At 57.4% G+C, this 12537-nt stretch overlaps 1 protein-coding gene across 1 annotated transcript; it reads left to right on the forward strand.

The window, feature by feature from the left end:
* Nucleotides 1–12220, forward strand: KLHL21 (kelch like family member 21). The gene is made up of 4 exons (XM_054441401.2): nt 1–1091; nt 3426–3831; nt 7339–7411; nt 9226–12220. Exons 1-4 carry the CDS (start codon nt 71–73, stop codon nt 9517–9519), a joined length of 1794 nt encoding a protein of 597 aa, XP_054297376.1. The 5' UTR covers nt 1–70; the 3' UTR covers nt 9520–12220.
* Nucleotides 12221–12537: the final 317 nt, after the last annotated feature.

The following is a 12537-nucleotide window of genomic DNA, read 5'->3' on the forward strand; positions in this document are numbered from 1 at the left end:
GCGCCCCGCCCTATTTATAGCAGCGGTGCCTGGCGCGCCGCGGCGTCCCCGACAACCTAGCGAAGGCGTCATGGAGCGACCGGCGCCCCTGGCCGTGCTGCCCTTCTCGGACCCCGCGCACGCCCTGAGCCTGCTGCGCGGCCTGAGCCAGCTCCGCGCCGAGCGCAAGTTCCTGGACGTGACCCTGGAGGCGGCGGGCGGGCGCGACTTCCCGGCGCACCGCGCGGTGCTGGCCGCCGCCAGCCCCTACTTCCGCGCCATGTTCGCGGGGCAGCTGCGCGAGAGCCGCGCCGAACGGGTGCGCCTGCACGGAGTGCCTCCCGACATGCTGCAGCTGCTGCTGGACTTCAGCTACACTGGCCGCGTGGCGGTAAGCGGCGACAACGCCGAGCCGCTGCTGCGCGCCGCGGACCTGCTGCAGTTTCCGGCCGTGAAGGAGGCGTGCGGCGCCTTCTTGCAGCAGCAGCTCGACCTGGCCAACTGCCTGGACATGCAGGACTTCGCTGAGGCCTTCAGCTGCTCGGGGCTGGCGAGCGCGGCGCAGCGGTTCATCCTGCGCCACGTGGGCGAGCTGGGCGCCGAGCAGCTGGAGCGGCTGCCACTGGCGCGCCTGCTGCGCTACCTGCGGGACGACGGGCTGTGTGTGCCCAAGGAGGAGGCCGCCTACCAGCTGGCGCTGCGCTGGGTCCGCGCCGACCCGCCGCGCCGCGCCGCGCACTGGCCGCAGCTGCTGGAGGCCGTGCGCCTGCCCTTCGTGCGCCGCTTCTACCTGTTGGCGCACGTCGAGGCCGAGCCGCTGGTGGCGCGCTGCCCACCCTGCCTGCGCCTGCTGCGCGAGGCGCGCGACTTCCAGGCGGCGCGCTACGACCGCCACGACCGCGGACCCTGCCCCCGAATGCGTCCTCGCCCGTCCACCGGTCTCGCCGAGATCCTCGTGCTCGTGGGCGGCTGTGACCAGGACTGTGACGAGCTGGTCACTGTCGACTGCTACAACCCGCAGACGGGCCAGTGGCGCTACCTGGCCGAGTTCCCAGACCACCTGGGCGGAGGCTACAGCATCGTGGCGCTGGGCAATGACATCTACGTGACGGGTGAGTGGACCAGGGGCTGGGCAGGCTCTCTGGGGTTGAGCCTCGCCGGTACGGGAGCCGAGCTACTCGCGGGGGAAACGCACAGAGCCTGGAATCCTAGGGCCGCACCTGAGTCCAAGTTGGGGCTCTGGTGACTACATTTCTCTGGGCGATACTTTCAACCTTGAAGAAGGGCGCCTTGTGTGAGCTGGGACAAGTAGCTGCTTGTGGGTCTCTGTGCTCTGTGCGGCCGGGGCTGCCAGGCTAAGCCAACTCCGTGCCCCGGAGGTGCCTCCCCACTTGGTTGGAAGATACTGGGGCATTCACCCCGCACAATGGGTGCTTTCTTTTTCTCGTTAAGGAATTCAGGGACGGGCAGGAGGCCGACGCCCGGTGAGGCATCTGTTCCCCACAAGCCGGGGAATTTCTCCCTCCCTGCTGAGCCACACCGGGCCCCCTGACTCACTCTTTGTCACCCGGTGACAAGGTTCCCTGGGGCTTGCACCTAGGCTCTGTGTCACATGGTGTTTAGGCTGAACTCCCCAGAGACTGTAAACATGGTCACATGTTAAGAGGTTTTCTTCCAGTTACTTGGCCCAAACCCCAAAACACTGCCGAGTCATGGTAGGCGGGTCCCAGTCCGCCTGAGTTTGGGCTTCTACGGTTTTTATTAAAGATAAATCCCAGTTCAAACACGAGGCTACCTCCTTTGCCGGGGTGAGGAAGGGCGGTCTCTGTGACTGCTATATAAGGAAAGAACCCACCAAGCAGGCATGTGAGGCGGTTATCAGGCAAGGAGGTGGGGACTGGGATGTCACAGCTGCTGTGCCCAGCCTTGCATGTTCGCGAGAGAGCCCACTCTGGGACGTGCTCCGAGTTCCAGTGGGGCTCTGAGGTGTCAGGTGGGACAGTTGCTGGATTCTGTTGCCACAGCTTCCTCAGCCTGCTGCTCTGAGTCCAGCCTCTGCTGGATTCTGCCAGAATCTGCCTCTTTCCAATCCAAGGTTGTCCCCAAGTTGATTGGGGACCGTGTCCCTCCCCTCTCCTGAAAGTCTGACCAGTGGCTTTGAGCAGAGAATTTCTTCCCAGAACTGGCCAGACTGGCCCCAGCTTTCTGCACACCCTTCCATAAATGTCCCAGCAGAGTAGTTAATCCCTTGGGTTTAGGCAGGTGGCTGGTTCATTCCTTTCAGCTGCCTTTCACACAGCTCCATGGAAGGGAGGAGGCCGGCAGAGCTCACTTCCTAAGAACAAGAACTTGCTCTTCTCCCTTTAGAGCTCAGGGCTGTGGAACAGAATGTCTTGTCCGCTGTGTCCTGTGACGCCAGCCTGGGAGGCCAAGGGGTACAGCCCCAGGGTGCTTGGGGTCCCTTCATGTCCTGGGATTTCTAATAGACCTGGTGTAATTTATGATTACAGCCAGTACCACTTTTTATTCTTAGCTTTTATTGAAATTAAAAATACAGGGCCAGGCGCAGTTGCTCTTTGTAATCCCAGCACTTTGAGATATCAAGGTGGGTGGATCTCTTCAGCTCAGGAGTTCAAGACCAGCCTGGACAACATGGCGAAACCCCGTCTGTACAAAAAATACAAAAATTAGCCGGGTGTGGCGGCGTGTGCCTGTTGTCCCAGCCACTCAGGAGGCTGAGGTGGGAGGACTGCTTGAGCCCAGGAGGTGGAAGTTGCAGTAAGCTGAGATCATGCCACTGCACTCCAGCCTGGGTGACACAGCAAGACTCTGCCTCAAAAAATAATAATAATAATAATACAGGCAGAAGAATATATATATATATATTATACTTACACAGCTTCATGGATTTTTCTAAACCAAACACAGCTTTGTAACCTGCACCAGAATCGAGAAGTGGCCTCGCGGTGTAGCGTTAGGTCTCTTGCTTACAGCAGGAAGTGGGTTTCCGCTCATCTTGTCCTGGCAGTACCTTGCTTGGAGGGTGCCCAGGAAGCCTAGGAGTTAGTGAGCAAGTCCTCGTGCGCCCTACTGACAAGCTCTGTGGCTCCCCAGAACTGTCCCGAGGCCCGGGGCTCTGGTCTGCTGAGGTATATGCATGGCTGGGGGGCGGTGTCCAGAGGAGGCTGCTGGATTCTTCAGCAGTGCACTCAGGACCTTTGTTTGGTAGAGGCTTGGCAGCAGTCATCTCACTGGGCAGTGGTCAGCGTGTGCTTTGCCTTAGCCACAGCATGTGGCCTGGGCTTTGGGGAGAGAATGTGCGTCTGGGGTGAAGCCCAGTGATGTGAATTCCTTCCAAGGGAGAGGCCCTCGCGGAAGTTCGGGAGGGTGCAGGTGGGTGACTCACCTGAGTGGGCTGATCACCTGCCTGTCACGCGTCCTGGCAGGTGGGTCCGATGGCTCCCGGCTGTACGATTGCGTGTGGAGGTACAACTCGAGCGTGAACGAGTGGGCGGAGGTGGCGCCCATGCTGAAGGCCCGCGAGTACCACAGCTCCTCTGTGCTGGACGGACTGCTGTACGTGGTGGCCGCCGACAGCACCGAGCGCTATGACCACACCACCGACTCCTGGGAGGCCCTGCAGCCCATGACCTACCCCATGGACAACTGCTCCACCACCGCGTGCCGCGGCCGGCTCTATGCCATCGGCTCCCTGGCCGGCAAGGAGACCATGGTGATGCAGTGCTACGACCCGGACACCGACTTGTGGTCGCTGGTGGACTGCGGCCAGCTCCCGCCCTGGTCCTTCGCCCCCAAGACCGTGACTCTAAATGGACTCATGTACTTTGTCAGGTGAGTTCCAGGTGCCGAGCCCCACTGTGTGTTTGGTGTCTCTTACCAGACCCTGTCCTAAGCACGCATCATGGCTGTTCTCCCTTTTCCACAGATGAGAAACTGAGGCCTAGCTGGGGTCGGAGGCTGGGTCTGTCTCTTTGGGGTTTTTTTTGTTTTTTTTTTTTGAGACGGAGTCTTGCTCTGTCGCCCAGGCTGGAGTGCAGTGGCGCAATCTCAGCTCACTGCAAGCTCCGCCTCCCGGGTTCTTGCCATTCTCCTGCCTCAGCCTCCAGGGTAGCTGGGACTACAGGCGCCCGCCACCATGCCTGGCTAATTTTTTTGTATTTTTTGTAGAGACGGGGTTTCAGCGTGTTAGCCAGGGTGGTCTTGATCTCCTGACCTCATGATCGGTCCGCCTTGGCCTCCCAAAGTGCTGGGATTACAGGAGTGAGCCACTGCGCCGGCCTGTTTTTTGTTTTTTTGTGTGTTTTTTTGTTTTTTTTAAGAGAAGAGTTTCGCTTTTGTTGCCCAAGCTGGAGTACAGTGGCGCGATCTTGGCTCACTGCAACCTGTCTCCCGAGTTCAAGCCATTCTCCTGCCTCAGCCTGCCAAGGAGCTGGGATTACAGGCATGCGCCACCATGCCTGGCTAATTTTTGTGTTTTTAGTAGAGACAGGGTTTCTCCATGTTGGTCAGGCTGGTCTAGAACTCCTGACCTCATGTGATCCAGCTGCCTCAGCCTTCCAAAGTGCTGGGATTATAGACATGAGCCACCACACCTGGCTCATTTTAACTTTTTGTAGAGACAGGGTCTCGCTGTATTGCCCCGGCTGGTCCCAAATTCCTAGCCTCAAACAATCGTCCCACATTTCCGGCCTCCCAGAGTGCTGGGATTGTAGGCGTGAGCCCCCACACCCAGCCAGGCCTGGTCTTTCGGAGCCCGGAGTGCTTGTTCCATTCCTTTGGGTTTAAGGAAAACCCCAGGCTTTCTTACACGATTTCACAGGTGGTGGAGTTGGGCTCTTCCAGCAAGAGCAGGCTGTAGCCTGGGCAGCACGGAGCGGAGACAGGCAGCCTGTGGGTCATCGTGTATCTGCTGGCCTTGATGACCTATCTGGTCACAGCCAAATGCTGCCTCCGGCTGGTTGCTGGGCATCAATGATGGCGCGGGGCAGCCCCTGCCTGCTGTACTCCGCTGCTTGTTCACATATCCTGCTGCTCCCTCCCAGCCTAGAGCCTGCCTGAAGCTCTGGGTCCAGGAGGGAAGGGGAGGAACTGAATGACAGTCCCCACTGTGCCCTTTCGTTCTGGGGCTTTGAACGGGGAGCTTGGGGGATGTCAGCTCCCTGCTCCTCGGCCCCCTGCCTCGCACTGCCAGAGCTGCCCTGGCCTTGGCGTCTGCCCCACCGTCCCCCCAGACAGGAGACTCCTTACCAGGCTTTTGGAGTGAGCACCAAGAAGAACAGGGGTGGCGTTGCTTGTCATGCAAGTAGCTGGGCACCACCACGTGCCCAGAACCAACGGTCTTGCTCTGAGAAAGCCCTGGAATCTCAGCCAGCTCTGGTCCCGTTATAAAACATCATCTGACCCTTTGCCCAGCTCTCCCTCCCCCAAGTTGTGAAGGTGTCTTCAAAGAGGGGGTGGAGATGGCTATAAATACAACTTATCAGAGCGCCAGAACCTTCCTTTCGGCCCCTAGGCAGTGGTTCCAGGCCCAGTGCCTTTGAGAGTTCCCCTCCCCTCCCCGATCTGTCCTAGAGCAAGATGTGAAGATGTGCCCCAGGGAGGTCTGCCTGCTGGGTTAACCTTCCCATAGGGAAGCATGAGGGTCTGCCCCCCACCCCTACCCACTGCTAGCCTTTACAGGGGTTTCCTAAGCCACTTGCACGTGTGGGAGGAGGCAGTGCTCTGGAAAGGCTGCATCCGTTCATCTTACCAATGTGACCTGTGCCTGAGGACAGAGGAGGGGCGCCCAGGCTCAGCCTGAGTGGAGGCTGCTTGAGCCCGAGAGAGAAGGCTAAGCATGCAGGGGCCCTGCTTGGGGCTGGTCCCCCTGGGGTATTTGTCCCAGTGTCACCTTGTCTGTGTACTTTGGCTCTTCAAGAGCCACATACTCCTCTGCCCAGAACACCACCTGTCTTTGGGCAGCTTGTGCCTAGGCAGGACGTGCCATTCTCAGGGAGGCCACAGCCTCAGCCGTTGTCCATGTGACCCACAAATGACCTGGGCCCCCCTCCCCTTGGTTCTGGTACCAGATGGCTCCTTGGCTGGGGTACAGTTTCCCCCTCTGGGAATGCCAGAGAGCTCTGTCCAGCCTCTGGGCTGTGGTTTGCAAGTCTCTGCTGGGGAAAGAGAGGGCAGCCTAGCAGGTTCCAGGGTTTAATCATCATCATCATCACCGCCACCATAGGGCCCACAAACTGAGGGTGACTTTGACATTTTGAAATGATTGGGGGCAAAAAATCAAGACAAGAATAACATTTCAAGTTAGACGAGATGTAAATGTCTGTCCGTGCACAAAGTTTTCTTGGCACACAGCCAGGCTCGTGTCTATGCATTGTCTGTGGCTGGTTTTGTGCCGCAGTGTCAGGTTCACAACTACTGTTGTTTGTCTTGTGTCTTTGTGTTTCTTTTTTGTTTTTGTTTTTGAGACGAAGTCTCACTCACTATGTCTCCCAGGCTGGAGTGCAATAGCACGCTCTTGGCTCACTGTAATCTCCGCCTCCCGGGTTCAAGCAATTCTCCTGCCTCAGCCACCCGGGTTCAAGCAATTTTCCTACCTCAGCCTCCCGAGCAGCTGGTATTACAGGCACATGCCACCACACCTGGCTAATTTTTGTATTTTCAGTAGAGACGGGGTTTCACCGTGTTGGCCAGACTGGTCTCGAACTCCTGACCTCAGGCACTCCACCAGCCTTGGCCTCCCAAAGTGCTGCATTACAGACGTGAGCCACAGTGCCTGGCCTGCATCTTTGCTTTTCAAGGCTGTGCCTTTGAGCCTTTTACTGTTGGGATATAAAGGGTGTCAGATGAAGTTGAAGGGTCTTGATCCCAAAGTGAGGGGCACTTCGACATAGTAGTGAACAGGACAGGGTTGGGGGCTCACAGTGATATTGGGGACAGTGGCAGGGAGTGTTCCAGAGCCTGTGGGGATGCACAGTGGAACAAGGAGCCTTTTTTAAGATCTGAAGGGAGCTACTGTAGGCTTAGGGGGTGGGGGACAGCCACCTTGGTACTGGGTGATGGGGAGGCACTGAATGGGCTTCAAGTACTCAAAAACCTGATCTTCAGGTTTGGGAGTGAGGGTCCTGGCCCTGGAGCCCTGGCTGAGTGGGCACAGGGGGCTGAAATTGGCTCCTAAGAGCTGGGGATGGAGCCTACCTGGCAAGGGTGCTGCTGGATGGCATCAGAAAGATCCAGGTCACTGGAGGAGTCAGTGACCCAGGGGAGGACTCCGCTCCAGCCCTGCATGTGTGCACTTCCTCCTCGCTCTGAGCAGTTATCCTCCTGCTGCCCCCTCCACAGGGATGACTCCGCCGAGGTGGACGTGTACAACCCGACGAGGAACGAATGGGACAAGATCCCGTCCATGAATCAGGTAAATTTTCAGGCGGGCCAGCATTGGAAGCATAGGCTGGTCCTGATTGTGCAACCCAAGTGTCATCGTGATGAGTGTTTGGGATCCACAGCCATGATGGGTGGGTCTCATCTCAATAGAAGGCTGCTCTTACCCTTATTTTGCACTTGAGGCTCACTGAGACACAGACGTTAAGTAATATCCCAGGATCACACAGCCTAGCACGCATTTGAGCAGTGTTTATTGAGTATCTGCTGTGAGCCAGAGAGCAGAAGGAAGTGAGGGAGCAAGGCATACTGTCATCTGGGGCCACCTGTTCCAGAGACGGACGGCAGGAACAGAGGCCCTGCAGCAGGGCACCCTGGCGTGTTCTTGGATACACCAGCAGCCAGTGTGGCCGGAGCAGAGTCAGCATGAGGTCTGTGACCTACCTTTTTTATTTTTGAGACAGGGTCTTGCTCTGTCACCCAGGCTGGAGTGCAGTGGTACAGTCATGGATCACCGCAGCCTCCACCTCCTGGACTTGCAGTCCTCCCACCGCACCTTCCTGAAGAGCTGAGACTACAGGCATGTGCCACAACTCCCAGTAATTTTTTTTCTCATATGTAGATACAAAAGGATATTCTTAAAATTTTTGTAGAGACAGGGTCTTGCTGTGTTACCCATGCTGGTCTCACACTCCTGGCCTCAAGTGACCCTCCTGTCTCAGCCTCCCAAAGTGCTGGGATTATAGGCGTGAACCACCACGCCCAGCTGGTTCCTGAGGAAGTCAGTGTGGGAATACTTTTTTTTTTTTTAGACGGAGTCTCGCTCTGTCGCCCAGGCTGGAGTGCAGTGGCGTGATCTCGGCTCACTGCAAGCTCCATCTCCCAGGTTTACGCCATTCTCCCGCCTCAACCTCCCGAGTAGCTGGGACTACAGGCGCCCGCCACCACGCCCAGCTAATTTTGTTTTGTATTTTTAGTAGAGACAGGATTTCACTGTGTTCACCAGGATGGTCTGGATCTCCTGACCTTGTGATCCACCTGCCTCAGCCTCCCAAAGTGCTGGGATTACAGGCGTGAGCCACCATGCCCAGCCCACTGTGGGCATACTTCTGTTGAGCACTTGCTGTGTGTTCTGAATAGGACAACCAGGGTCCACCCGTTCTCTCTGGGCTTGTTGAGAAGAGGGGTGCCCAGCGTGACAGTGATGGGACAGGGAGGCTTCAGTGCCATTTGGCCATGTGAGCAGTGTTAGTCTGAGGTACACATCATATTGCCTACAGCCTTCTTTCCTGTCTGTTAACATTTCCAAACCTACACTCCGTGACATCTAGCCTCCCAGCTTACATCACAGCTTAATGTGCTTGCGTTTAAGAGACCCAGCTTTCTATTTCCCCGCAGTAAGCTGCACATAGTCATAGTGAATTTGGGAAAGATGGAAGGAATCATCCAGCCTCGCGGTTCGGAGCCCAGCTCTGCCACTGTCAGCCATGCAAGCCTCAGTTTTCCCATCTGTAACATGGGGAGAACAGCACTGCTCAGCCCGGAGGGCCACTGCAGAGATTCTGAGAGAGAACGTAGGAAGCGCTGCTCGGCACGACCTGCACGTGGGGAGGCCTGGCACTGCAGCGGGCACCCTCATCACCATAGGGAAGGCCCAGCTGCCCCTGGGGAGGCCTGTTCTCCTAGGCAGGGTGTTGGAAAGGGGTTAGCCTCTCTTGCTTTCTGAGAGAGCCAAGGCCACCCCTCTGGGGTGCTGACAGGGCATGCCTTGTCTCCAGTGGTTTCCCAGGTGGGGCCCTGCCCCACCCTCTCCTCTTACCTCCACTCGCTCATCCCTTTGGCCCACAGGTACACGTGGGGGGCAGCCTGGCCGTCCTTGGGGGAAAGCTGTATGTCTCTGGGGGATACGACAATACATTTGAACTCTCGGACGTGGTAGAGGCCTATGACCCAGAGACTCGCGCGTGGAGCGTGGTGGGGCGGCTCCCAGAACCCACCTTCTGGCATGGCAGTGTCAGCATCTTCCGCCAGTTCATGCCCCAGACCTTCTCGGGTGGGCGTGGCTTCGAGTTGAACAGTGGCAGCAATGACATGCACCCGGGCCGACCCCGGCCACCGCGGGACCCTGATGAGCTGCACTAGCCCCGGTCTGGCCCGGCACGGGCCTCGGTGCAGGTAACTGGCACCTCTGCGGGGCAGTGCCCCACTCTTTTGTGCACAAGGACAGGTTGGGCTCACAGGAGGAGCACAGGCTCTTGGGTGGCGGAGCCAGCCCAGGATCCATTACCTGGAAGGTTTCTGTGCCTTGAGAGCCTGAATCAGAGGCCGTCGGGAACGCCCTCCCCGCAGTTGAGGAAGAGCCACTTTCCTGCCGGCACATGTTTCTGGGTCTTGGAGGTCACCCCCACCCTGCGGATCACAGCTCACCCACGCGGTGCACACCCCTCCTGTCGCTGTCATCTGCACCTACTTGATCCCACCTTGGGAGAGGACGACGACTTGGGAGGGACGCGTGAAGGGAGAAGGGGTCCTCCCGTGAGGCTGAGGATGGCCTGAACCTGGAGCAGCGGACCAGGCAGACAGGCTGAAGTGGGGTCCCAAATTCCATGTCCAGAGGTGTGGGGAGCCTGCCTCCCTAGCTCCTGGCCCCTGCCAGGGGCGTACATCAAAACACCTCAGAGGGCTGCCCTCCAGAGGCTGCACTCAGAACAGTGGGACATCAGCAGGGGTGTGGGCTTGGAGGGTGAAGAGGATGTGGCCCTATCAGATGCTGGGCCTCCTCAGCCATAGCCCCCCACTCCCGCCCCCTGACTGGCTCTTGTGTCCTCACCTCTCACCCTCTCCTTCACTGGCCTGGGACAGAATCCCAGGGGAGGTTTCAACGCCAGATCATAGCTCCTTCCCAGGAGGCCCTAGGAGGTGGTCATTGACACCCAGCCAAGCAGACAGCTGCGGGTGCCCGAGCCCTTGCTGGGCCTGCGCATGAGGAGTCCCACTGCTTCTAAAGGAAGTCCTGGGCAGGAGGTGGCCTTGGTGGTTGGTTCCAAAGTTGAAAATGCTTACAGTTTGACCTTAGAAGAAGTGGGAGAAGAAGGAGCTCTACAGGGCCAGCTTTGTTCGATTTTTCAAGTCTAAAAAGTCCCATTGCCAAAGCTTTCTACAGGAGCTCCTGGGTGAATGCCGCAGCTTGGCAGCCCCTGGTTTTCTCTTGGAAGTGGTCAGTTTCCCCTCAAAGTACCCAAAGTAGCCTTGGCTTGAGTTTTTGTCCTTGCCTCCTTTTTAGAGAAGAGGGCGTTTAGACTGCATTTTCCTCGTTAAAGAAGATTAAAGCAAATGTTTATTGCCTTTTCTAGTGAACTAACTTGTAGAGATGTTCTCAGCAGGAAGACAGTCTTAGCACTGTCACTTAGCAGATTGCACTTAAGTCCCTTGTGCTGGCCAGATGGCATGGCTGGTTGCCTTAATATGTCCCAGGACACCTGACTGGGCTGCCTGGCTCCTCGTGCTCCTGAAGAGCCCAGTGCATACACTGTGGATGTCATTGCTGTCGGGTTAGGAAGTCTTGTCCTAGAACGCCCTGGCTGGTGTGGCCACAGTTCATGGCGGCTCTTGTCCCTTGGGTCACGGTCATCTTCCAGCACCTGCTGTGCACCAGGTGCTGGTGGGAAGGCCAGGGATGGGGGTCCAGCACTGTCCAGGGCTGCTGGGGCCTGGCTGGGAGTCCTGTGGGCAGCGTGGAATGTGCAGCTGGGCTTCCTGTGACCAGGCGCCCTCTGGCACTGTTGCTTGCCCTGTGCCCTGGGCCTGTTCCTGCCCTCCTCCCTCTGCTCCCTTGGGGCTACCCTTTGGCCCCTCCTGGTCTGTGCAGACTCCCTCAGGGAGCTCTCCTGCCCTGTAGCTCACTTAACTTCCTGGGGGGCTGCTGAGCCCACCCAGAGGTTGGAGTTCATTGGGGCAGCTTGTCTCCCTTGTCAGCAGGGGCATAAGGGCCGGGTTTGGCCATACAAGGTTGGCTACGCCCTCAATCCCTGACCGTTCCAGGCACTGAGCTAGGCACCCAAGGAAGGACATGCTGTCCAGAGTGTGTGATGACTGCCAGCACAGGGCATCTCGGGCTTGGCTGGTCTGTGAGGCCTTGCCCCTGTGGAACTCTGGGTTCCTGTTTTCAGTCTTTTTGTGGCTTTGCTGTGGTTGGCAGCTGCCGTACTCCGGGCCTGTGGCGGCCACTCAGATGAGGGCTGTGGCGCGAGCCAGTGCAGGAGAGCTGGGCTTGGGATTGTGCCCTCTCCTGCGTCTGTCCTCCGGACCTACCCAGGTCTCCACCATCAGGACCACGTCTTTGGGTTTAGAAGACCAAGTATGGGGAAGAGCAGGCAGCAGCCTCTGCAGCAATGGGTCCCTCTAGCCTGTGGACACCAGCTGGGGGATCCAGGGTCAGGCCCCTTCCTCTCCCCAGTTCCCCTCTGCTGTGGGTTCTGGGCTGTCATGTCCCCACCACTTAAGAATGTCTTTACACTGACTTCAGGACAGATGCTGGGACGCCTGGGCATGGCCACGTGTTACATGTACAGAACTTTGTCTACAGCACAAATTAAGTTATGTAAACACAGTGACTGGTATTTAATGCTGACCTACTATAAGGTATTTTATATTTATGTGACTTCAGAGACGCGTATGTAATAAAGGACACCCTCCCTCCAGTGTCCACATCCAGTTCACCCCAGAGGGTCGGGCAGGTTGACATATTTATTTTTGTCTATTATGTAGGCTTCCATGTCCAGAATCCTGCTTAAGGTTTTAGGGTACCTTCAGTACTTTTTGCAATAAAAGTATTTCCTATCCATTTGGAGTCATTGCCTTTGTCCTCCTGTCTTCTGGGACTCCTTTGGGCTGGGGACAGATGTCGGGGGAACAGGCAGCATGGAGCCCAGGGTTCACACTGAGGGTCTTCAGCAGCCGTCCAGGCCCTTTCTCATCTCAGATTGTAGCAAGCGATGAAGCAGTGGAAAAGACATGCCCGAGAGGCTGGGCGTGGTGGCTCACACCTGCGATCCCAGTGCTTTGGGAGGCTGAAGAGGGAAGAGCACTTGAGCCCAGGGGTTCAAGACCACCCTGAGCAATACAGGAAGACCTTGTATCCATTTAGAGAGAGAAGCCTGA

This window comes from Pongo pygmaeus, chromosome 1 (genome assembly GCF_028885625.2).
Source record: "Pongo pygmaeus isolate AG05252 chromosome 1, NHGRI_mPonPyg2-v2.0_pri, whole genome shotgun sequence".
In the NCBI taxonomy this organism is placed as follows: Eukaryota; Metazoa; Chordata; class Mammalia; order Primates; family Hominidae; genus Pongo; species Pongo pygmaeus.

What these genes read in the sequence shown, in the direction of transcription:
- KLHL21 (XM_054441401.2), top strand. Translation starts at nt 71, where the DNA reads ATGGAGCGACCGGCGCCCCTGGCCGTGCTGCCCTTCTCGGACCCCGCG. An exon ending in CAATGACATCTACGTGACGG is followed by an intron (nt 1,092 to 3,425) that starts GTGAGTGGACCA and finishes GCGTCCTGGCAG; the next exon opens with GTGGGTCCGATGGCTCCCGG. An exon ending in GGACTCATGTACTTTGTCAG is followed by an intron (nt 3,832 to 7,338) that starts GTGAGTTCCAGG and finishes CCCCCTCCACAG; the next exon opens with GGATGACTCCGCCGAGGTGG.